At 46.1% G+C, this 26,285-nt stretch overlaps 1 protein-coding gene across 1 annotated transcript in view; it reads left to right on the forward strand.

Annotated features, from left to right (window-relative positions):
• The window catches only part of RAPGEF1 (Rap guanine nucleotide exchange factor (GEF) 1), an 86,233-nt gene that overhangs the window by 54,655 nt on the left and 5,293 nt on the right, over positions 1 to 26,285 (forward strand). The window contains exons 10-16 of the mRNA XM_010570887.1: positions 2,779 to 2,981; positions 5,505 to 5,663; positions 15,088 to 15,369; positions 18,503 to 18,591; positions 19,930 to 20,041; positions 21,691 to 21,766; positions 25,020 to 25,104. Coding sequence (XP_010569189.1) covers positions 2,779 to 2,981; positions 5,505 to 5,663; positions 15,088 to 15,369; positions 18,503 to 18,591; positions 19,930 to 20,041; positions 21,691 to 21,766; positions 25,020 to 25,104 — 1,006 coding nt within the window. The remainder of the gene's footprint in view (positions 1 to 2,778; positions 2,982 to 5,504; positions 5,664 to 15,087; positions 15,370 to 18,502; positions 18,592 to 19,929; positions 20,042 to 21,690; positions 21,767 to 25,019; positions 25,105 to 26,285) is intronic.

Genomic DNA, 26,285 nt, shown 5'->3' on the forward strand with positions numbered 1-26,285 from the left:
CAGAGACATGCTAACCAGCCCTGGACTAGTTGTAACAAGCAAGGCAGGGGAGCTGCCATGATGATCGGATGCATTAGCCTTATAAAGAGCTGCGATAAAAGAGCTCTTCATTATTCTGTTGCAGATTGAGTTAAGGCTCTCAACAGCATTCAGGCATACTACCTTGAGTTACAGTAACTTAATTTTACACAAGTGCCTAATGTGATAGCCTTTTCACCAACACTTCCTGAGTGGTAGTGTCATACAGACATCTGAACCCAGGAACTCACAGCTATCAATCCTGAATGTTGTCTTCAGATCTGGATGTTAAGAGAAGCGCTGTTTTTGTAGGTAACCCCACGTAAAGGGCTGGTCTGAATTTAGCAACGTCTGTTGCATTATACCAGTACTGCCAAGCCTGACTTCTTGGCTTTTCTCCTACTCAGTTGATGAGCTCTCAAAATGTGGTCGTTTCCCTCGAGCTCTTGTCCTCTACACTTCTCCAAGGAGTCTTGATCCTTAGTTCCCTTTTGCTGCTAGAGAAATATCCTTTCATAAGCCTTCTTTGTATCTTATCTTCTGAAGTTGTTCTGTGATACCAAGGCATTTTTCAGGGCACGGGTATTAATAGGAGCACCTTAGTCAACTGCATCGCTGATATTTGAAAACAGTATTTTAGCATTCTGTATTTTCTTCACCAAGACTCCTTCAGTATGATTTCAAATAAGAGAATATTGCCAGAATGTGCTTCTTTTCACTGTTAGGCTGAAATTCACATGCATGAGCAAATTTAATCTTGGCTTTAGCATGAGTGCTGACACCAGCAGATGAGCTGGCACAAACATGCACCAACACGCATGTGCATTCAGTTTGAAACCTCTGTCACACTCCCTTCAAGGAGAGGTCTGAACCAGCAAGGGTGGTGACTTACATCTGTGAAGTGGTGCTGGAAAGGCAGGAGGGCAGCTGGGGGAGGAAGAGGAGCAAGGCTCGGGTAGCAGGGGGTGTTGGAGGTCAGAATTTCAGCAGCCTTGGCAGAGCTGTGCAGGAGCTGGCTGTACTGCGAGGCATGAACAGGTTGTCCACTGGCAGGACCGTGTGGGGTCACAGGATGGGGACAGCAGGTGTTACCGGTCAGGATTGAAATCCATCAGCTGAGGTTTCCTGCGCTCCGATAGCCACGACCTTTTTTTTTTTTTTTTTTTTTTTTTTTTGTTTTTTGGAGGAGGGATATCATTCTGTGGGAAGGGGCAGCTGCGTTAGCTCCATTTCTAAATGGACTTTAAAATATTAGAGGAAATCTGAAAAAAGGTGCAAAAGACAGGTGCAAAGCGACTCCTTCCTGCCAACACATTTGCACGGCTGCATCCTGTTTGAAATAGGCTGGCCTGTAGATCTGCATTGGCAGGTGAACAGAGGGCTTTGCCTTGCAGCTAGTGTGGGAACCAGCTTCAAGATGTGCAAATACTGCATTGTGATCGTATTTATAGCTTTCACTGAGTCATCCATTCATTTCAGCTGTACAACTGAAATGCCAGCAGAAGCTGAATAATTGCCACCTAATGACCAGATTTACAAAAACTGACAACTGCTTGTTTATCAGGAGGAAGGGAAGAATGATCACAGAGTATCTTGTGCATGACAGCATATTTACAAAAAGGCCTTGGTTAATCCTTTTTATGACACTTAAATACATGTGTTGCTCCTGTTCTCAGGTATGTAGGAGAGTTCTTTATTCATTTTACATTTATTAAGTACACTTCTGATCCTTAATAATTCTGGGGGTTTGTAGTAGTCTTTCTATGACACTGGGTGTCATTCTCCCTCTCGAACACTAAAATATTGCAGCAGTAAATAATCGTCTGTTAGAGCTTCATAGGCAGACCTGTGTGGGTTTTTTCATAGATTTTGGAAGGATATTGTACAGATGGAAAGGTCCTCTAAATGTGATTTGATCCCATTTAATATTTCCATTGAACCACATCTCAGAAAAACTTTTGAATCAGTTGGATTCAAGAATTGGAGATGACAAGACACTTTAAAAAGGGATGGGAGCAAAGGGATTTGAGCTAAGGGGGTAGCAAGGCATGGTCAGTGGCACTTTTAGAAGGTAAGTATCTTGTACCAGCATTGGCAGCGGCATATAAATAGCTGAGGGAGAGGTACACCCAGTCTCGCAGGTGGGTGTTCTCCAATAACAGTTTTATCAGCTTGCTAGAATGGAAAAAGGCTGTAAGCCTCCTCATTCTAGAAATCATGCTGACTACAGTTATGAGACTTATTATAGGCACAAGGATTATTATAGATTTATTGTCAAGGTTGCATCTTTGTACGAGATGATTTGTGCCTCCTAGAAAGCAGACTGAAGTTATTCTGAGGTTTTTGGTGATTTTGGGCATTAGCTGTTGAGAAATATTCTCAGAATTGCCATGGGTTACATGAGGAGGGGATTTGGGCTAAGTGTCAGTAAATCAGACTTCTCAAGTCGCTGTTTGGAGACCTCACTGGTTCCTTAAACTGTTGTCAGATGTGTTTGTGGCCTGTGATTATGTTTGTTGTGTGCTGGCTTGCAAGACAGGATATTCACATCCTTTCCTGCAAGGTGGATGGCAACTGACTGCGTGAGCTACCTGTGAACACAGCGCGGATGCCTTGCTGCTCCCAGCCTGCAGCAAAGCCTGACTGACAGTGGCATGGCCTTACTCCTATTTTATTTTGAGAATGAGTACCCCGCCTGCTTGTCACAGCTGCAGCATTGCGGACCAGGAGCAATGAGCGTGACCTTTCTTTTCATTGCAGTGATGGCGTATATGCAGTTCGTGGAAGACTACTCAGAGCCACAGCCGTCCATGTTCTACCAGACCCCTCAGAACGAACACATCTACCAGCAGAAGAACAAGCACCTCATGGAAGTCTATGGGTTCAATGACTCCTTTATCAGCTTAGACCCCTCTCAAGATCTGGCACCTCCTCCTGCTCTCCCACCGAAACAGCGGCAGCTGGTGAGTGACATCTGCGGTGCCCTCCTGGCAGGGCACACCAGCCTCCCAGGAACAGCTCTGTTCTTGCTACTCCTGTTTCTGACAGGCTGTGGTGGTGGGAGGATGTCTCCTTGGTGTTAACACATCATGCTCCTTGTCATCTTGTTAACATGTTTTTAGGCATTTTGCATCACCTACTTTGAGCTCCTTTCTAACCCCATGTTCAGACTGTTCCCCATAACCTCTAAAAGTCCTAAAATGCCCTAAAAATGAAACGTTAGTCTTCCACATGGCATGGCTGAGTCTGTGCCAGACTACAGGCTTGTGTAACGACAACTGCTTTGAAGAATTTGACACACTGGGCAACACAATTTTCAAGAGATTGCTGCACTGTTGTTCCCAATGCTGTTTTGAAACTGTTGTCAAGGATGCCACTAATAATAACCATTTAAACATAATAACTGCTTTTATGGCTCAGTCTTTGCCAGAGCCACAGAACTTTGTTATAGTCATTATTTAACTTGTCCATGTTTTCTCCACATTAGTCCCCTTGTGTGATTCAGGGTTTTACCTGTTTTTCAGTGTTCTGTTGGCCCTCCCAGACTGCCAGCACAAAAAGGCACATCCGTATGTGTATGTGTGTTGGGTGGTGGGTTTAACGCTATAGCGAGTGCCATTTTCCACATGGGGGATGAAATCCTGCCTCAGTGATGGCAGCAGCAGTTTTATTTCCAACCTCAGTGGAGCTGGGATTTTGTCCTATTTCTTTTGAAGGGTCTTCCTTGCTTTTCTCTTTTTTTTTTTTAACTCCAACCTTAGTGGGTTTGTTTATATTAATTATCTGATTTGCTGTATTTTAAAAAAAAAGCACCTTTTGTGCTGATGTAGCTAACTTAAATTGGCCATGGCTTTAACAAAACAGTACGAAATGTGGGAACAACTGCTCATGAGGACAACTGTTGCAATACTTCTTCATGTTATTTATGCTAAAGTTTGACTGTCCCAGAGTGTTGCTTTATAATCAAATGGGAGAAGCAACTGAGAACTCTAATTTTGGGATTTGCATAACTGCATTCCTGTGATGCAGGTAGGAGTCCTAAAAAGATAAAGTGATATTTCCAGCTAAGCTAAACTGAGTCTTATGCATTATTGCTTTGTGGGGATGAGACCTTAAACACCCATGTCCCGTCTGATCTGCAGGGACACTGAAGAGTCTACAGGACTCCTCTCTGAAAGATCAGGCAGTTCTCCAAGCGTCTGTGGTCCCCTTGTCAGTGTGATCGCTGCACTGTCACTGGTACCTTGTAGTCCCTTGCCCTACCTCCTCCTCCTAGAGGTGGTTACACTCAGGTGATAGTTTCCAGTGGTGACTTGGTCTACACAGTCGTGAGGGAGGGTGTGTAAAGTACAGATTTACTGTAGCCATTGTGCAGAAGGGAAATTCTCCTCCTTTTCTGAATTTGTTGGCTGAAGCAAAGCATTCCTATGCTGCCCTTCAATCATTATCTGGGCAGCCAAGATGTCACAGGTTTGCCTGCTAGCATTCTTGTAGTTTTGCAAGCTGATACCATCAAGGCGTTGCTTGCAGTTCCCCTGAAGCAAGGGTTTCTTCAAGTGCAGCCTCCCACCCTTACCTTCATCTCTCTGTTGGGAAAGTGGTGCAAGCAGACGATGGCTTATTCAACAGTCACCATAAAAGCCACCAGACGCTTGTTCCTCTGCTTCTGCTGCCCTGAGTTTCTGAAATAGCAAAGCACGTGGGGATCAGCTGTTCTAGCAGTAGGCAAGTTTTGCTGGACGGACTCCTCTGTAAAATAATAATTAGGAAGTCCTTTCTCGTGAGCTTCGGATCTTATTTCTGAAACATTGTACATTATATTCAACAACTCAGAGCTGAGAAAGCCTAGATATACATTAGCCTCCCTCAGACTCCTTACTATAGTGGAATTCAGGATAAATTCCTTAATAGTATTTGTTACTTACAGTGTAATATCTCCCTCTTGTGAAATGATATATAACTTTGGATTGGACTGGAAAAATGGCTGGACATCACTGTTACCCGGTATCTCAGCAGTACCAGTGAGGCCCCATAGCTCACACTGGAGAGACCAAGTTCCCACTCTGCAGGTTGCCACAAAAATTAGTAGTCTGCAAGAATTGGCTGCTTAGCAGCCAGAAGCAAGAGCCAGTTCCTCCTTTGGGCATCTGCCCCCCACGCCGTGGGGAAAAAAAAGGGCAGCGAGGAACAGCTTGCCTCTCCCCACAGCAGCTGTCCATGGGTGAACTGGAAGGGGGAGGCAGGAGTTTATTTTTAAGGGATTTGTGAAACAAAGAAGATTTGAACTGTGATTTTTGTCATGCCTCTTGAGCTCAAGAAAGGCATATTGGTGTGTCTGGCTCTGATGAACTGTATGAATAGCTGTTTGTTTAGCAAGCCATTATATGCATTGTTTTACAGTTAGCATTTCTTATCCTTTATTCATAGCCTTTTCTGTGCTCTCTTTCTTTGTGTCTTCTGTCTCTTGCTTTCTTCCCCCTCTTCAGCAGGCCTCCTATGCTGCCTCTTCTTTCTCTTCTGTCCCCTACTGTGTCCAGCAAACTAAAGTGCCCTTCACCCCCGAGGACACCGGTGCCACTCAGGGCCTCACTATGTCAGTCTCTAACTCCTTTCTCAACCGGCACAGCTCCTTTCCTGTGCATTCGGTGAGTTGCTCTCCACACTTTTAACACGTGTGCGTATTTGTGTTGGTGAAAAGCTTGTGTGCAAATTCTTTGCTTATGCTCTCGGTTGCAGGTAAAGGTGAAGGTTCTTTTAGGGGCTTTTGAACTCATGTAGTAATCACCCAGGTGAGAAGAACTGTGTGGAAATGGTACTAAATGAAGCACAGGGGAGGTGTGGCTTTCATTACTTTATATACACACTGGTATTGACATTTGTGGCGAGGGACTGACAAAGGAGAGCTGGCCTGTGTGCACTGGCACACTCCTTTGACCCATGTGTTCCCCAGGCTGCACGTTGGAGCTGCAAAGTCTTTTTTTGTTCCGTTGCATAATGTCAGCAATGTGCATGAGTCAATTAAAGGCTGCTGTATGAATCTGGCCCTTGGAGAAATAACAAGATGCTGTCCCCGAAATACATGGATTTAGTCAAATGTATGGAACAGTGGCTGCAGCTCCTTAATTTTTTTTTTCTAGAAAATGGCCTCTACTATATCTTTCATCTCATATTTGCTTGTCTGCTTCCCTTAACATCTCTGTGGTCCCAAGCAAGCTCAGTAAGCTTGTATGATTTGCTGACGAATGAGCAGGGTTTTCTCTCCTACAGCACTTGTGAGCAGCCTGAAGTGAGAACTGCAGGAGGAGCTGAGAATTATTTAAATCAAAATAAGAATAATCTTAGAGCACCGCTTAAATCTGTGATCAGCTGCTTAAATTAAATGGTAGTAATAACAAAGTGTTAATGTAATAAAATTAAATCTAACCATGGGATTCCAACAGCTCATCAGTATAGGGCTCGTTTGCATGTAAAACTATGTGGTTATGCTCTGATTGCCATGTGATGACAACTGAGAATAGGCTATTTTTCAACAGTGACCTGGATGTTTAGTAAATTAGACTTCTTCTGGAGAAGAAATTATCAGACAAGACTTGAGAAAATTCAGAAGTGTTCAATTAGTTTAATACTAACTATTTGAAAATGGTATCCTCCCACTGTGCCACTGCTATCTTCCCATTTCAACACGTAGTCATTCTCTAAAAACTAGTGATAATCATGGGTCCGAAGAAGAAGAAAGTATTCAAGTACTTTACAAGTAGCGCTACTTCACAAGCAATGGATTAAAGCTTTTGGCTTCCATTTGTGTGTGAGAGCAGTATCATCATTTTGCTGTACAGATGAAAAGGCTGAGGTGTGGAAAGGTTAGTGCTTGCATAAATTTGTGGTAAACAGTTTTAAAATCTGAAGTAATACAAAAGTTCTGAACTGTACAGCTCTCTTGTTTGATAGTGAATCTTGCAAGCAAAACGCAGAACTATAAGACCAGGTAAAAGCACTTCACTATTTTTGTTTTAATTGAGAGGCTATAAATATGATAGTATAATGTTCTAAAAATATGTGGGCACTTTCATTTTAAAAAGCGTCCTCGTTGGATTAAATGGTTACTACCTACTTAATTGTTCTGACCTGTTCTCATCTTGCTTTGGACTACATTATTATGAATATTATTATTTTATGAAATGTTAAAACTTCATTAAAAAATCGTTACTCATTTTTGCAAGGATTTGGTGAAGGGAAAATAAATGGCTGGAGCATGAGGAACAATGAGAACAATTAGGCAGTGCACTGTCAAATGCACAAAGAAAATAAGCTGAATTAAAAATGGTGATTTTTCCATTAATGCCTTTAAATTATGATAATCTCATAGTTGCTCATGACTCTGGCTGGTCTATTTTTTCACAGGCAAAAATGAGATTTTCACTATGACAGTGTCTCTTTGTCTCCAAACTGCAAAATACCAATGTCCTTACATGCATCATAGCTGACCCATGTAATACCATAACCATGGTTTATCCCATTTTCCCTATGCCTAATAAGACAGAGATGTGAAACAGCTGTCAAGGTTTGGATCATTCCCAGGGTGACACCCTGCATTTCAGCGCTAAGAAGGACCAGGGCCCCTCTTGCAATCTGCTGGAAAGGCCATGTGCTTTCACGTGAGGGATGCCACAAGCTGCGCCAGTAACACTTTAAGCTCTGCTTCTCTTATTCTCATGTCTTCGTTTTTCCTCTCTCACCAGAGAAAGGTGAGGTGTGAGCACTGTGGTGAACAATAAACCTGTTAAAAAATAAGCATTAGTTTCCCACCAGCCCCAGCAAGGGAGTTAATGCTAGGAAGAGCACACCTTTCATACACCAGCCAACTGAGGAGTTGGCCTCTTGTGTACCCAAATATCAGTGGTGATTATCAGATCTCTTAAAATGATATGTCTCCTACATTAATCGTTACCCATTCCGTACAGGAAGCAAAAACCTCCTTAGCTCAATACCAGGAAGTCAGAGCTGATGAACGAAATGGCTGTCCATTGACCCAACGTGAGCAAAGTGTTGCAGGTTTGCCAAGCGTAGCCAATTTTCAGAAAGTGCCCTGTGCTTTTTTCCTTCCCTGGAGGCTGACCTGGGGTGGACAGCAGGAGTCAGTCCCAGAGGGAAGGCCTGGCCTGTACCCATCTGTTCACATGCAGGCAGCAGGAAAGCTGAGCCTACACCGTGTTTTGCATGTTAGCCCATTAGCTCTGTGCTCCAGGTGAAGGACTAGTGCCTTACGACTAATTTACAGGGCTTAAAAGGACTTGTTTTCAGACAGTGTTTTGAAGCAAAAAAGAGGTGAAGTTGTTCAGAGCATCTTTACTCTTAATTTTTATGTATGAATTTGTTTTCAAGAACCCTGGCTTTTTTCTTTCCGATCAGCACTGCAGACGCTGCTGCAGTCCAGAAGCCACCACTGCTCTGTCAACCCACTAATCGCGTTTTTTCCCTTCTTTGCAGAAAACTGTGTCAGAGGTAATAGCTTTTACTGGATAGGGGCAGATCTTGAGCAACTGGATCAAACCTCATAGGTTTGGCAAGTTGAGCTTGTTTTTTACCGAGTCTGATTCGCGTCTGGCCTCTGTGCCAGCAAGGGTCGTGTTTGTAGTATGGACTGATATTGTAAGGAACTGCAGCATCGTATTCCCCATCCCTTGCATAGTTAAGCCATTAAATCCCACATTGGTGGGACAACTGGATTGTACTGTCGAGTCATTTTAGGGATTCCCATCTCTTTTGAAAGTACTTTCTGTTGCTAGACGGTAGGAAAGGAGGTATGCAATAAGAAAGCATCCTCCTTGGTGATTGTTGGCAGTAGTTTTTCTCTAGCTGATCACCTCCCTCCTTTTTTCTTGTGAAGAGAGAGATACTGTCATTTGGTTCATGAACTCCTTGTGCTGTTTGACTGGAAATGGGTGGGCAGGTATCCGAAGGGCAGGAATCAAATCTCATTAGTTCCCGGCAGCTGGGGAACTCTGCACCGATAGAGGAAATCGGTCTGGTGACAAGCTATACTGCTATCCATCCACGTATTTTCCACCAAAGACTGCAAGAAGTCTTGCATTCAGTTACAGCTAGGAATGTTTTCCTCACTGAAACAAGGAAGGCAGTTGTTTCTCCGAGGCATGTACATGCCATTAGTGGAAATTTGGCTGCATCCTCCACTATGGAGAAATAACTTGCCTTTTTCAAAATGCTGTTTTTTCTTATGTTTTCTTTTTAATTAAGAAACATTTCCAGTAATTTTCCAGAAACCAGATTGGCTGTTGGATTCCAGCAGAAGGCGCAACTGATTTCCTTATGAAAGCTCCAGTTCAGCGCTTCTGTTCTCGCTTGTTCCCACTGTTTTTGAGCAAATTGAGCAAGCGCACAGAAAATTCACAGCAACTGTTTTTCTTTCTTGTGTGTGTGCTAATGTATGTTCAGCAAAAGGAGAGTCAGATAAGTGTTTAAAGACGTGCACAATGCAGACATGTGCTCCGCATGTTTTCCCCGCCTTGGCCCTGTTTGTGTAGCTCACTTCCAGGCTGCAAGGCACGCCACAGCTCTGGCCCTCAGCAGAGACTGAGCTGTTTTGAATTCATATGGTCGTCCGATGGTGGGAGCCATGAACCAGGACTGGGAGATCATAGTGTGTGAGTTCGTTTCTGTCCTAAGCAGGTTTTAGCTCCTTAGTTTGGAGCAGAAGGAAGGGGGCGGGGGGGGCGGGGGGGGGAGATTTACATCCATTTAACCGGCTGCTGAGGTCTAGGTATTGTTTTGCCCTTCCTGTTTAGTGTTCCTGCTGCATTTGTGTTCATTTCCACTGCCCACAGCAGGCCTGGATGGTCACATTAATAGTGCTGTTGCATGCTGGCATCACTGAATCCTTCTTCTGAGAACCACTTCCTCTGGTGGTTTATACGTTTTTCTTGCAGTTGGAGCACTACCTGTCTCTGCGCAGGTCTTTCTAAGCAGTCCCCTACTGACTTCATAAGTCACATTTTTTGTGTGACTGACTTTTTAGGAGCCTTGTCTTTGTCTCCAGGCTCTGCGTTTTAAAGATCTGCTTGCTAGATATGGTGGCATTGTCTACTACCTAAACAAGAGTTGATGCTGTAGGTGCAATCAGATTGAATTCTCGTCATAGTTTCAAATGAGAGATGCATGATAGCATGGTTAATACATCTTACGTGCTTTCTTCCCTCCTGCTCCCTGTCCCTTTTTTTGTTTTGTTGCAAAGATGTACAAGAATCCCTCTCACTTAAGGAGAAGTTTGGATTTTGTGTTTTCTTGTGCAGAAGCCAGGAGACCCTTTCCCAAGGGAACAGCAAGCCCCATCCATCCATCTGCTATACTAACCATCACTTAAAACCAGGGAAGACAGCTGTGCAGCCAGGTCAGAGGCTTTGCTGAGAAACATTCAAGCATGAGGAGTTGCTGCCTTTCCTGTGACAGTGCTTGAAGCCATTCTTTTGGCAGCTTGTGTTTCCAGCCATTCATTGTAGGAGCGTTTCCTTCCTCATTAGCAAAAGTACCTGGAAGCCCAGCATTGTGTCATGAGATAGGAAGTCTTTTCCAATAGTTGTCTATGCAATTATATTCTTAGGGCGTAGCAGTTTTGTGCAACACCCAGTATTTTGTGAACATAGTTCTCTACTGTTAGGATTTGGGCATCCAGTTCTGGAACATTGCCCATGTCACTCTCTTAATAGCATTAGCAGAGGAGATCTAAAAGATTGATCCTTTCCTCTGATAGCTTCATGTTTTGGAAGTCTGATGCTCTATCTGATCTGGGAGTGTCTGGCAGGATCGCAGATTAATTTGGCAGAAGTTCGAAGGGTAACTGAGAAGGCTGTGCTTAAAAGGTAAAGACTGTGTCTGCTGATGCTGCAGATGCTCTGACAGCCATATAATTGAATTCTACTTTGAATTTAGGATGGAGTCGCAACCAGTGACTCCCTGCATATAAACACCCTGCCTCCCTGTTACTTGTGGTCAGCCATGCCTAGTGAACATAGAGGAGCATTACTCTTGGAATAAGTTTTCTATTAGAGTGCTTATCTCGTGCCATCTAATCCAAATAAATGGTTGTAATGTCATTGACCTTTGGGACATCCTGTAACACTGCTGCTAATGATGGAAAGCTGTTCTAAAATATTGACCGTTGCAAAAAAAATCAAAGGCAGCAAATTGAAAACGTTGAAAGATGCCATCTCTGGAAGACCTCTGTGTGTCACAGTGTGTGGTAAACATTCAGGTCCGTGCATGTTAGCTTCCTGCTGTTCCCAGGAGACGAGATTGCTCCGAGCTCAAAGCACGCTTTGTCGAAGTACTTCTCAAGCGGCAGATAGGGTTTTTTTTAAAATCCACTTTACTGGTGAGAGGAGAGGGATCTCTCTCTTCTCCCTGTGTTGGCCATTTGCTGTCGTAGGTCAGGATCGCTTGTGCTGGGAGACCATCTTCTGGTCCTGTGGTGGGAGCCTGGCAGCATGGCTGGAGTTTGGATAGAGGAAAGCATCCTTTTCCAAAGGATCTAGTTGCACCCTGCTTTCTAGCTTTCCCAGAGATTATTTTGACGTACTTTACTTAAAGCAAAACCATTGAGTAGGAGGTTGTGTCAGCACAGGCATAACCGAGGCCTTACTGACCCTGCAGGAAACCTCTAAGAAGCAGATTAAAACAAGCACTGATTTTTTTGCAAGATAAACTGTTGCCTGTGATTTCTTGGGGCAAGAACTAGAGGATGACTAGCTTGCTTGTGACAGTTCCATTGAATGGACTGTCCCCTCCCAAAAAAAAGTATGTCTTTTAAAGGATGACAGGACTTCCAAGAGATGTACAACACCCAAACCCAGTGGAAACCATTGCTGCAATTCCTGCTGCAGCTGCTGACTGGGCTGGGCTGGATCGGACTGGGGAGCAGCAGGAATGGGTGCCATATGGACATCATCTCCACCGCAGGGTGTTTTTTTTCCCCTTTAAAAGTATGCTTCATTCTTGGCTCTTGTCCCAGCACGGCTGCATAGCTGAAATTCCAGAGCTGCTTGCAGGCTCCGGAGGAAGGAGGGGGCTCCCTGGCTCGCTTTCTACAAGATGCAACTTTACAACGAGATTGGAAGTCAAGAGCAGCCTGGCTAATTAATGCCAGCTCACCAAAGGCTTCTCTGCACTGTTCCCTTTGTTAACAGCGTGCTGAGAGCATGTCTGCGTCGTTAAATGATTGTTCACGGATCACATAATGAAGATTAACGCATTTGCCTGGGTACCTGGGCCTTAAACCGGCATTTTCAACACATCTCATGCCAAGATATTGTTTTGAAAGCTGTATTGATGAGGCCGAGGAAAGATGAATGTATAGTGATTGTCAGTAGTAACGTAGCCACATTCAAACTTTAAAATATATGCAATGTTACATTATATTTAGGTCTAAATTGCCTTTGAATTGGGATTAATGTCTCTGAAACCATGCAAGGCAGAAGCTGTGCAAATTTTCCTGCCCCAGAAGCAGTAATTTGTCTCCCCGAGCTGCTAGCTCAGCCTGCAGGCAGTGTACCAGGCAGCATCTCAGCTGCCGAGCCTCCCAGCCGGCGTTTGGCCTGAACTAACCCTGCCAGCACCATCACGCAGCGTGAGAGCTTCGCAGGGTGCTGCCTGTCCCAGAGTGACTTGATTGAGGACAGTAATTTCCTTTCACTCATGCCCTGCATGAGCTCCACTGCTGCTTTGCGAAAGCCTGGCTTTTTCTCTGGGTTCGGCAGGTCAGAGACAAAAACCCCTTAGGACTCCTTGGTGGAAGATGTCCATCAACTACAAAGTGAAGGACAGCGTATGCCGCCTGTCTCATGTGGGTGCAGGAAGCCCAGCTCTAGGGGAGCTGGCACGTAGGTTCTGTTTGAGCAAATTATTTCCTTCACTGGAGCAGAGGATCTCATTACCGGGACAGCAGTTTGTTGAGTGCCTTCTCGAGAGCTGCTGCAGCAGTGGTTCTCCACTCTCTTTACTCCTATTCTTTTTTGGGGGTCTAGCCTGGGACTTGGGGCGATAGTTGGCATATTAGCGCCGGTGAGATCATGAAATACCAGGGAGATGGGGCAGGCATAATGAATCTGCTGAGCCAAGATGATGTCATGAGCCTGGCGTCTTACAGGGGATTTAGTGTTTTGTGCCATGCAAGTGAAAATGTATAAATGTAGAGCATTTATCCAGGCAGAAAGTAAATACAGAGATTAGACTTGTCATTGTTACTGAGGCAGCACCAAAAGCTGACAGTGTCCCTGGAGCCAGGGCTGCTCATCCGGAAAGAAGTGGGCAGGAAGAGAGAGGAGCCTGTCCTAGAGCCAGTCTCCTTTTAGCCACAGGCATGTGGTAGGGATTTGCATTTTAATTATTTTTCAGTAGTCTTTTAAGCTCTCTTTCCAAAGCATCTCCCTCTGCTCCTCTGTATTATGGCCTGCAATTTGTTTTGGGCCCTGAGAATACACCCAGAGCACTGCCAGACTCCACGCACGGCGGAGGGCAACCACTTGAGGATTAAGGTGGTGGAAGGTAAAGTCTATCCATTGACCTTTACGTTTCCTTTCCTTTGAGTGGAAAAGGTTTTTTTGCCCAGGCTTCTGGCCCGGGGCTGTTCTCAGTTTAGATTTTTAAGCTCACATCTTTCCTAGATAGAAACAAAAATACCGCTGCCGAACTGGATGCTTCTGCTGTAGCTCAGGTGGCAGACTAAGCTTTGCTTTTTATCACCCGCTCAACTCTCCTGAGAAAATGTAGCCTGAATTCTCCGATTCATGCCTTTGTTTCCCTTTCCCTTTTTACATCACAGCGGTGTCACTTCAACCTGGTTTGAGCAAGTTGTGTCTGTGCTTCTTGAGAGCTCTGTAATGCAACCATCCTTGTGCAGCAGATCACTCAAATGAGCAACTGCCACAGCTTCATTTCAGCGTGGGTTTTTTTGGATGATGTGATTCTTCCTTTGGTCCACTTGGCTACCACACAGACCTTGCTAGTGGTTGAGCTCTACAGGTTTTAAAATAAACTCCTCTCCAGCAGGTTTAACATTTTTGTTTTTTTTTTTTCTTTTTTCTTTTTTTTTTTTTTTTTTCATGGGTGTCAGCTTTGTTTTGGACTTACCCTGATGGCAAATCTTACTAGCACCAGATGTTAAAAAACAGAGGGTTGCTCTTGTTTTTCTTGGCACAATATATTCCCACTGCACCCTGTTTAATATTATCTGAACAGTAATCTGATGATTAGGAGAGATAGTGAAATAAAGCTTTACGCAGATGATCTCTTTTCATCTCTTCAGCTGACTCTTCGAGGCACTGCATTAAAGGATCGGTTTGATAAGGAATTCATCGCTCCTGAGGGCAATTATCATTTTTGCTCCCTATGTTTCTCAAATGGGAAGGAGTAGCAGCGTAATCTCCTTTATCCTTCAGTGTAACTTTGAAGACAGTATCGGCCACTCCTCCCTGGGAGCTGTGTGTTCTGGAACAGACTTGACACAGTAGCTGTTAAATTACAGGGCTGGAGCAAACGGCATCTTAAATTTGGATCCTGTGGAAAATCCCAGAAAAGCAATAAGCACTCAGCACTCGGAGTACTTTTCTCTATCTAGATATTTCCAGCATGCTCACAGTCGTGGTTTCTGTATGCCTTCACATCCTTTCATCCACTCAAATGATTTTCAGGGTCACTGTCATTAGCAGTATTGAGATACCCAGGCTTTCCCCTTGCCTAGTGAAGGCTGGATACCTGCAGGTAAACACCCTGGTGCCCACGTTCCCTTTGAGATGAGTAGCTGAGCTGCTGTTTGTGCAAGAACATGCCTCTCCGCGAAAAAACGGGCTGACGTGTCCCAGGTAGCAATTCCTGCTCTAGTGTGTGGATGATAAAATAGTGCTGCCTCTGTTTGGGTTGGCGTCTCGACAGAGAGGTGCCTGTGTTAGAAATGCCTTGTGCTATCACTGCTATGCTACTGCCGGTCTAATTACTTTTTCTTTTGTCTGTCTCTTTCCCCATCTTCCTTGTTTTTGTGTTGTACGTCTCTGCATCCTGTAGTACAAATCTGTGTTTAGGTCCTACTCCCAGGACTTTGTGCCTCACAACCAAGTCTCCATACCTCCTTTCCTCTCTTCTACCTCCTCCTCCTGCTCCACCCCACCTTTTCCACCCGTCCATCCATCTCAGAGCTCTGACCTAGCGGTGCCCGCCGCAGCCAGCCAGTCACCCAGCACTGTGGATGTGCCAAACTCCTCTTCTCAGGAGAGCAGCTTTAACGGGAATGCTCCTGTCTGCCTTCCTTCTGAAACCTCTTTCACTGATTCTCTCCAGACGCCTTCGGTGAGACTATCCAAAGAGATAATGCACCTTAACGCAAGGCTGGGTTTATTTGTTTTTTAAAAGAAAATGTCTCTTGTATTAATACATGCCAAATGTGATCTAGTCCAGTTTCCAAATGTGTGTGTGAACTGCAGAGAGGTAATTTCATATAAAAAAGGTGGCTAGAAAAAATGAACCTCAGCAGGTTTGAGAAAACGTTAGCACATATGTAGGAAACATAAAATGTCAAATGCTGGCGAAGGGGAGAGGAGAAGTTGCTGCAGCTTCCTGTAATTGTAATACAAAGCTGAGGAAGGTAAAGGAGTGTTTTGTGAGGTTGGTTGTTTCTAAACACGGGCTCCTAAGTGGTTCGCATCCTGCAGTTGCTGCCATGGCAGGATTTGGTGATTGCTGCCCTGCTCCCTCCTAAGTCACCGGTGAGCCCCAGGAGCGGTGGGTGCAGTCCAGCTCTGTCTCTCCTGTGCATAAACCTGTTGCTCTTTCCAGGCTCTTGCTGTTTCCAGTTACCAGCAGCCCTAGCTGTGCGCTTGGTGGCAGTACACGTTGGTGCAAAGCATCACGTGTTGGTGAAGTTAGACTAACACTGTTCCCGCAGTGGTATGGCACTACTAGTTTGAGATCCCAGAGCAGTTTTACAGATCACTGACCAGGTTTGTCCATTACAGCTACTTTTTTAAACACCTCATTTTCAAGACAGTTCCTCGTTTGTTTGCTGCAAAGCCTAGAGTTGGTGAGGTTCGAGCTGTCAGCACAGTGCATGCTAATGCTGCCTCTTCACAACGTTTGGAAGAGGGACACTGATCGGACAGTAAATGATCAGGTTTTCACACTTTAGACCTGACCTTGTTGTTGCATCTTCCTTGCGTTGGGTCCTTGTTACAGCCCAGAAGCCCTCAAGTTTGGTTTGGCCTGGCGTGATGGCTCTAATCTGTGCTTGTAGCATAGTTTGGGAGATACATTTGATACCCTCTGGGCTGCAGGGCCGATCTGCATTTAGTGGCAGGACTACAGCGCAGGTAGGACCGACACTTGTGTGTCAACCTCTGAATGCTCAGCTTCCGTAACCTTGAAATCCACACTTGCATATTGCATCTTCGCAGTCTCACATGGAGTCCATGGCAGCTCTTGCAAAGCAGTGCCTGCTGCTGTCCTGCTGCAGCTTGGGGCCTTCGGCATAGTCCTCAGGAACCAGAAAATACTTACCCCCGGGAAGGTACAGCCTCACTGGCCGGTGTTGGCCACTGAGCCGGAGGAAGGGCTTCCAGTTAGGTGACAGCAGCCGCTGAGAACGCTTCTCCTCCCAGCCTGTGAGCACGTTCTTTCACTAACATTAAGTGCTGGCGGGGGGCACCATCACATATTTCCTTTCATCCTGTCTCCCTTAGAGTGAAAACGCCAGTGAGGAGGCTGGTGAGGGTGAATACGTCAATCTGTATTCCTCTGGCCAGAGCAACGGGGAACTCCCTCGCTCTGAAGGAGTAAGTAACCTGGAGAGGGCTGGACACCGGGAAGGGGCTGCCTGGTGCATGCTGAGTTCACACCGGGGCTGACGCGCTTGGCACCGGCCTCTTCTGCACCCTGTGGAGCTCCTGTGTCCGTCCTGCTGCTCCGGCTCCCTTGCTGGCGGTCCCTCTGCTTGCCCACTCCTGGCTTGCAGGCTCGGGTGGCCTCCCGGTCCAGGTGGAGAGCAGGCGATGCTTTCAGGGTTGCGGTGAGCCCCGGCAGGTGGTAGGGATGGCTTTTCCTGCCGTGCTGTTTCATTTGTGCTTCGCTGTCTGTTTGGAGCTGCTTGCGTGAGGTTCTCTTCCAGAAAGCTGCACCCTGACCAGCACCGTCCTGGGGCCATATCTATTCTTGTAACTGCTTTGGCTTCCCTATTTTAATACAGAAAGGCTTGTGCTCTAAATTGATTCTTTATTTTCCTTCACCGTTTGGATACAAAGTAAGTGATTGATTTAGCATTGTAATCGCACGCTGCTTCTTCCTTTACTCAAGCCTCGTATCTTAGGTATTTCCTAGAGGAGACAGGGCGTTTTCCATTGAAGGGAGGTACTGTCTTCCTGTTGGAAGCAGGAAACAGCAGCAGAGGTCTGTGGCCATCTTTTTGCCTGCCCTCATCTTGGAAGGCACATCTCCTACAGGATGTCTCCGAGACCTTTATCCATGCTGGTGTTAAATATGCCAAGAGATAGTGCTCCCATCACTTCCCTTCAGGAGACACATCTAGGCAGGCCCATCCTTTTGGGCAGCTGCAAGCTGGTTCTCAACTTTGAAGCAAAGAGTTTTACAGATACAGTCTGGAAAAAATCTGCAGACGCTAAGAAAGCTAAGCTCACCAGTGTGTTTTCCAGGCCGAATGGATAGCATGTAGGTGGTTTCAGTCCTGTCTGTTCAGTAGGTTGAATTTCCAAGTTTCAGTCTGCATGATGTTAAATAATTCTGAACTCCAGCAGTTAGATTAATATTCCCATTTGCCGTTCATGGCTATTTGTCTCCTTAATAAATGGCTAATTTAAAATGCTGTATCTTTGCATTGAGCTCTCTACCTGCTGTTCCATGCCATGGGTTCAGATGGTTCTGTTTTTTTTGCATTAGCTTCATTTCCACAGCTGTGAATTGTGAAGTGGAAATGTTGCATCATTGCATAACCTCTTCTGATGGGAGAGAAGGGAGGTAGGAACAGCAGTGTGCATCCACCCCCTAAGACAGGGTGGTGTTTTGGGGGCTGTGACCAGGAGGGGAACTGAAACTGAAGAGCTTAGAGCTGGCTGTGTCCGTTTTGATTAAAGCAGAAGGCAAGTGTATTTCAACAGTAAGGGCGGGAGGAAGAAAAGAAAGTCATCAGAGGGTTAAAATCCAAGACGACAGCTCACTTGTGTTGTAACTCTCAGCATCATTTCACAATGTTAAAAGCAAACAGTACTAATTACACTAGTCTCCAGAGATGGTCCCAAATTTCCTGTCTAATTAACTTCTGTGTTTTCCTGGCATTTGGCATTAACTTGCATCAATCTTTAACCGCTCTGTAGGAATTTACAGTAAGGGGCCATTTAGAGGCAGTCAGACTGTAAATGCAAGGCTAGCTGTGGTGTAGGACCCCATGTAATAATGAAAAACTTCTTTCTCTTTGCAGGAATCTCCCTCTGTCAAAGACAGCCACTCCAAAGACTCCAGTTCAAACAGCAGTGCCATGGGGAAGGAAGGCAAAGATGGTGCTGAAAGGTGAGCCTGACTCCCCTGGTCCTCCTGCTTCCCAGCCTGGAAGGGTACAGAGTCTCACCAACGTCCCGTTAGCCCTGCCCTCTACCAAACCGTCCTTGGGGCTGCCTGTTCTGCCCTCAACCTTCCCAATGTTCTCTGAAGTTTAAGCCCACTTTTTTTGCACAGCTGGTGGGCAGTGGGATCCTGCTGAACAAGGAGGATCCTGGCAAGCTGTCATTACTTAACTCAGTGAGCCTGCAGGGGTTAATGCAGCCTGTGTTAGCCATCCTAAGTACATCTAATTGGCAGTCCTGTTATTGACACTGGCTGCTCCCTCCTGCTTCCAGGGAAACGTGCGAAAAAAGTCTGTATCACTGTTGGGAAATAGTCTTCCAGAGGGGAATGTCTTCCTAACCCTGCTAGTCAGAGGCTGGCTGAGGCCCTGAAGCAGGATGCTTTATATCCCTTCTAATGCTCTTAGCTATCATTTGTCTATGTAAATGAAGAGGTGCAGGCTGTAACAGATGGGCTTCAGGAGGAGTGGAGTGAGTGCTTCCCTGCTGCTTGAGATTGCTCTTCAATTGCATTTCTAAAGCAAAAATAGAGAACAGCATTGTTTCGTGTGTGACAGTCAACTTCCCTCCCCCATTTTCCTGCAGTTGGTTTGAGGGTTTTAATCCCTGCAGTGAAAGAGACAATGCAAGAGTGCTCTGCAAAGCTCACTATCTGCTGAAAGTATGGACTGGTGCACGGATTTTGGCCTGTGCCTGGGGAAGGCTATAAAGAACATGCGTACTTTTTTTTTTTTTTTTTTTTTTAAGGAATACAGGCACAGAGAGCATGTGTCCAGGCACAAGAGTACCAGCCCTTGGGGGTAGGAATAGTAGAGTTGTGGATGTATGCCAAAAAAGTGGTCAGAGCTTTCTGCTCTATCTTCCTGCAAAAAGAGAGCCTGTCATCTCCCCTTGTAGCAGCACAATGGGTCATGAGCTGACTAAGTTATATATGTGTAGAGTATGCTCAGTCTCTATACATTTGAGCAAGGGCTTAGATTTGTGTGCACTAAAAATTTGGTGGATTAAGGAGGCATGGAAGTGTGTACTTATGCAGGGCATAGTAAAATCCTGTCTGCCAGAAATGCAGGGCCTAAAGGTTCATCTTTATCTTTTTCAAGAGATGCACAAAGCAACAGAATTAGAGCCAGACATTTGGGCTTGTTTGCAAAAGACTTACCTCCAGACTGTGTGTGTACTTACTGTCGCTTAATGAAGGTTTGTAGGCTGAGAGCTCGGGTGGACCCAGCATCTCTTGCCCTGGATGGGCAATGACACTGATGGGTATTTGCCTTTTTTTTTACAGGCAGCAACAGTCACCAGATGCTTTGGAAGCATCACAGTTGGAGGAAGAGGTAGATGAGCTATCCCTTATCGACCACAGTGAAATTATGGCTAGGTTAACACTGAAGCAAGAGGTAGGTGCATTCAGGCTTTGCTTTCATAATCTTTGGTTTATGCTGTATTGAAATCTGATTCTCTGTGTGCACAAGCAAGGCATCAGCTTTTATTTGATAGGAAAAACTAGGTTGCAGCAGAAGTGGTATACAGCTTTATTTGTGCAGGCTGTTGTGAAAGTATGAGATGCTGGTACAGGCAGGGAGCATCAGCAATGAACGAGGGTTTAACAAAATGTGAGATGTCTCTTTAAAAACCAGTGCATCTTGTGCCCTTTTCCCAGTCTGCTCTTTCCCACCTCTTCAGCCTGTGACAGACTGAAATGAAGCACCTGAGAGCCTGAGCACAATAAATCCAGGTGTGGGTTCATGCTGTTGGCCTTCCAGTCTGAAGGCAGGTTTAGCAGATTTCCTGAGCAGGATGTTGTATTACTGATGTGGAAGAGCAGCCAAAACAACTGTTTCTGTATTTGAGAAATGGCTTTCTTTCTAGCCTTGGGTGCACTCCCAGACAGCTTTGCTCACTATGCTTTTGAACGAAGCTGTCTTTGACATGCAGCTTGAGGGAATATGCAGGCTTTTGAAGCTTTGAGACTGTCAGGGGGCTAGTCTGTAAAACAGAGAGAATGTATCATTTACTGGCACTTTAGGAGTGTTCTTTGGTCAGCCGAGATGTGCAGGAGAGAGTGAGAAGCTATTACTCATTCCTTAAGTAGTGTTTCATGAGTCTTGCCAGAGGGTCACCTGAAAAATTCGCATCTCAGACATAGCTGCTCCATGGCTGTAATCCGTGGTTTTTTCAGTGTTTTGCATATTGAAATGACAAAGACGTTGCTAAGGGAAGCCAGACACGACTCCAGTCTCCTCTGCAGGAATATTTCCTTTAAAAAACAATTCAAAATCAGCAATTTCTGAACATTTGAGACTAGCAGATCTGTGTCAACCCTTAACTTCTTTTTTCTTTCTTTTCTTTACGGTCTACATGTTTGAAACGGTATAGAACTGCCACTGCGAGCTGTTTCCTGCAGCGTGGGAACTGCTGGCTGAGCGATAGATCAGTTTTGCATATTTTTAGTTGTGAATTGCAGTAGCTAGAAGAAAGAAGTTTTTAGAGAGTGGTAAGGCAGGGGTCAAGTAGTTAGCAGGTCTGTTTTCTGCTCCCAGTTATTGGATCGCTTCAGGTGACCTCCAGCCAAATAGTTCCAGATTACGGAACTAACTTACTATGTTTTGATGTTCCAGGAACATGCAAATTGAACGCATGACCTCTCACCCCACAGCCGCTGTGGTACGTGATCCAGCACTTTGAGACAGTTCACACAGTGTTACTGCTCTGTTAATGGTCTTCTGGGAGTGTTTGAGAGTCTGGGACATTTCTGTTCATTCTTCTGCGGACAGAAGGTTCAGCTTTCACTGAGCTTCACAGCCTGGCCTTAAGGAGTCAGAGATCCCAAGTGAGGATCAGCCCAGATCCTCATCTGGGACACCAAATGCTGTATTCAAATTCCAGGATTAGCCCAGCACTGAAGACCATGTCCCAGCTTGTGCTGTGAGCAGTGCCAGGAACATTGCGTACTCTGCCAGTTGTTGCTGAGCTTGAACCCCAGAGATGGGAAACCAGGCTGAAGGGAGCTTGGGCCATGCCTAACGTGTTTCTGTTCTCGTTGCAGGGAGATGATGGGCCAGATGTTCGTGGTGGATCCGGAGACATTTTGTTAGTGCATGCAACGGAGACCGACAGGAAAGGTACAGTGGATGCACCAAAGCAGAGATGAAGAGCGTAGCCTGGCATGGCCTTTTGCTGCTTGCCTTCTGTGTCCCTGCAGTGTGTGCAGTCGTGATGTGGCTGCAGGCAGCTGGGCCAGGGTGGGGAGGACTGCATTCGTGATCCTCCAAGTTGCGGGTGGCGGGGGGGGATTGTGCTTATCTTTGGTGAAATGGAGGTAAGCTGGATAAGCGCCTGTTCGTTCCATTTAGCAGCAGGGATGGTATTAACTCCTCATAGCCCTTGCCCAGATCTGGAAGGCGAGGTGCACCAGTGGAGTTGGTGACAGTGCTGTGTTGGTGTCTCCATACCTCCAGCCACTGCTTTCTGTGAGTGCAGGTGTGACCAGCCTGTTGTGGCATGGGTCCTGTTTTCAGAGGTGCTCCTTGCCCTTTGAACTTCAGGGCAGTGGCGATGTAGGAGTTGCTGGAGTGACTGTTGTATCAAAGCAGGAGAGGAGGGGTGTTGGTTTGGGTCTAATGCAGTACCCATGGGCATCGGGCAAGCTGTCCAGGTGCTGGTCTGCTGACACCCCTTATTTTCAACTTACAGTGTCACTTCCTAGTCCCACTCTGTACCAGTTGCATACTGGTAGCCACTCAGACCAGTTCAGAGAGGGAATCCACAATACAAGAAAGGAGATGTGGGGGAGGAAAAGGGAAGTTAGCAACTCTTCGCTGTAGATTTGTTAAAATCCCACTTTATGTCTCCAAACCCAGTCACCATCCACATCAAGCAGCTCCTTTCCAAGACCTGTGGCAAAGACAGCCTTTGCAATGTTTCCAGAGAGTGATTTTGAACCTGCCAAACACATCTGTGCTGATGGCCTTAACCAGAATTGATCTCCTTATCTCCCGGGATGCAAGGCGCAATGCGCTAACCTGCTGAACCACTCAGTGCTCGTATTTTAGAGATTTGATAGTCAAAGGGGAAATATCTTTCGTGTGCATTTTTAAATGGCAGGGTTTTTACTGTAGCATAAGGTGTTTGCAATTACTTACCAGCACCATTCAGCTAGCAAGAAAATCCTTCCCCTGACAGCTATGTTTCCCTGTTTACATTGGGCATCAAATCCAGGCAGAAAGGACCAAAGTTAGAAACATACTAGAGAGGAGGTGGCAATTGATTGCGCCAAGGCTAGATCTGTATATTTAAAAAAAAAATAGTCTAAATGAGATGGCGGAAATACCCCTTATAAAAATGCTGAAACTGGAATAGAGAAGCTCTGATTTACTCCTGCTGTTCTCCGGAGCAAGCATCACGTTGGAGGAACATCCCTACTGTTCCTGTGAAAGACAGCTACTTGGTAAAGGGACGTGTGCTAGACCTCCAGTTCATGAATGGGGGGCTCAGAGGGTGCTGCAAGCAGTGAGGTGAAAGCCATTGAGAACCGCTCAAGACTAGGAAGAACTAGAGCGGGATTTTAAATGCACAGCAGTGCGGACGGGGAGAGTGGCTGAGGGGAGGGAGCTCTGCACGGCCAGTTTCTCAGAATAGTCACAGAGCTTAGCCTCACAGGCTCTGCCAAGCCACTGAGCTGAATGGAGCACGGAGGAATTTGTGCTATGCTAACCCAGTGTTTGGGTGACCGAGAGGGTTAATGAATTAAGCTTACAATGAGAAGAATTCAGGGCTTGTAAATCAATCAGCCAAACAGCACAGAGGGGTATAGTTAAGAGGCTTTCCTTTAAAGATGAATTTCTTGGCAGCTTCAAGTGCCAGAGCAGACCAGCTGTATTACCTCACGTTGCCTTTTGGGCAGATGGGAACCCAGAATAAATGTAACTCCACGCCCTGTTGCATGATGCTTCTTGTCCATTTGAGTTTTCTAAAAGAGCTAAATGGAATAAGGGATAAAGAGAGACTTGTGGTCTTTAGGAATAAAATCCATGGTCAGTTAAGTGCTCACAGCCACACGCGCTTGCTGTGAATGCAGGATTACAGCTGGACGAGGCCTAGGACTCACCCCTGACATGACCACCCAGCCTCCGGCTTTAGAGCTTACGTATGATTGTCTTCAACCAAAAGGCAGCAGCGCTTTCTGATTTAAGAGCAGGAGGAAGCGGCGTCCCTGTCAGGCTCCTGCCAGGAGAAACACCGCAGGTAGAGAGGCATAACGAGCACACCGTGCCCTGCTCTTTCCCACCCTCCATGCGCAATGGATGGATGTTACAGCTCATGGGTGTGGGGTGATCCCCGTCCTGGCTGAAACAAGCTTTACATGTACAGCCTAGCCTGGGCAGGCAAGGCAGAAGCTTTTTCTCCCCATCTGCGCTAACAAGGCTCTGCCAGCGGTTGCAGTGGGCTGGGCAGGGGCAGTGTGCCATCCCACTGCACATGCTGCCTGCAGTGCTGCGTGGTTTTATACCGGGGCTAATAAGTTTCCATTTTGACCGCTGCTGTCCACAGTGACCAAGCTTTACCTGGGACTGCGAGTGTACTGCAGTCCTGACCTAAATCTTCTTTCCCATTTGTGGTTCCTGCTTTTTCGAATTCCCTCCTTTGTGCCCATGATGATGGCCAAAGCCTTTACAATTCTGGGGCCTGTAGCACCCACTGCTGCAGATGAATAAACAAAAGCTGTCTGCGTGCACCGCGTCAGAGTCTGTGTTGTGGCAGGGTCATGGACATGGTAGCATCAGTTTTTGCAGTGCAATTTACTCTTTTTTTTGGCTGAAAATAAGAGTTTATATTTACAATGTCCTGGGGCAGATATCCTGGAAGGTAGCAAGGGCAGAAGGTCTGCAGCACCCGTATCATCACGTCGAAACGCGTGTGTTCCTGATCAGGAGGGAAGGGTGACCATGTCTTTCTGCAGGGTTCTGTGCTGCCCAGGCAGTAGAGACAGAGAACAGGCACCCACATCTCACCATCAGATCTTCTCTTTAAAGTATCCGCAAGGTCTAAACCACAATTTTCCTTGACCCATTATTGCAAGTTCCTGTCCCACAAGCAGGTTTTTTTCGCTGACGCCTTTGGTAGTCGCATAAGGGAAGCAGCAAGCCTGAGTGCTGCAAATGGGAGCCAGGCTGGTGGGGACAGGGCAGTGTCAGTGTTGCTCTTGTGCCGTAGGGTCCATCTGCCGGTAAGAAAAAACAGCACAGCATTTCTGTAAAGTCTGTTCGTGTCAAAATGTGTCCGTGTCCTCTTCCTGTAAAACTGGATTCAACCTTACAAGAAGCTTCCTTTTTCTGAAAGCAGGGTTGACTGTGGCTTTCTTGTCTTTCTCTGTAGATCTGGTGTTGTACTGTGAAGCCTTTCTGACTACATACAGGACATTTATTACCCCTGAAGAGCTCATCAAGAAGCTACAGTACAGATATCCTTTTGCATGAGTGGCAGTTTACTCCCACCCAGGAATCAGAGCCAAGCACTCATCGTGCAGGGAGCTGGTGGCAGGTTGTTTGCTCAAAAGCCTGCTGACAACGTGGTCGGTAATGTGCTTGCCCTGGAGGTGTCCCAAGCAGGACTTCCTTCACCTCTGCAGCTGCAAATGGGAAATGCTGCTGGGCAGGTCCAGGCAGGGTGGAGTACTGGACCTGAGAGTAGTCTCCTGAGGGCCCTGGCAGGGGAGAATAGCAGTTCAGATTTTCTGTAAATCACTGGGAAATTGGTCATTTGTTTGGGACATCTTGTTTGTAGAATAGAGATCACACCGCCTTCTGGAGGGGCTGCTTGGGCAGGTGTAGTTTAATGCTAGAAATGACTAAACCATCAAGACCTATTCTCTCTCTTACTAAAAGAAATGCAGCACAGGAGATAATGTCCTCTTGGCCTCCCAGTTCTGAACAAAGCTTGTAACTGCTAAGAAGGTGAGGGTCCCTGCGTGGCAGGGTGAGCATTAGCATTTCTGGCAGCGTATGGAGAAGGCTTCTTGTTGAGGACCCTGCCTGCAGTTCCTTGCCCTTGGCTCTGTTCCCATAGGTCCCTTTGCCCTCAGCTTAGCAGGTCAGTGTCTCGGTTCAGGCAGTGCAAAGGCCTTGTGGGCTTTGGTCCTGTGGGCTTAGGTCCTGTATGCCCACGTCAAAGGGAGCCTGACGTCACCCTCTCCCGCGTCGCAGCTCATCACTGCCATCTGCAGCAGAGCTGCTGCTCCCCTTGCTCCTGCTGGGATCAGTGTGGCCAAGGACACAGCAAATCTCACTGCAGAGCAGTTGTCAGTGAAAATACTGGCTGGGGCATTCCTGCAGGCCCTTGTTAATACTTGACTTACTGATAAGCTTTTTCTCTTTCCCTTTGTCCACCTGGCAGAAGCTTTCTCAACCTGTGCTGTGTCCCCTGCCACCATTCTCCTTGCAGTAAATTGGGCAGTGAGGAAGGTAGAGGTGACATCTGAGATCTGTTGAGACCAGATGTCACAGACCAGTGGGGGATATCACGGTAGAGGAGTGCTGCTCATTAAATTCCACCTTAGAGAGAACAGTTTCACGGTACACCTGCTCTTCTAGCATCAGTTCTGCAAGGTGTAAGTACCTCCTCACACCCCTGCTACCGGCAGCT

Source organism: Haliaeetus leucocephalus, unplaced genomic scaffold (genome assembly GCF_000737465.1).
Source record: "Haliaeetus leucocephalus isolate CR32 unplaced genomic scaffold, Haliaeetus_leucocephalus-4.0 Scaffold306, whole genome shotgun sequence".
NCBI classification, from domain to species: Eukaryota; Metazoa; Chordata; class Aves; order Accipitriformes; family Accipitridae; genus Haliaeetus; species Haliaeetus leucocephalus.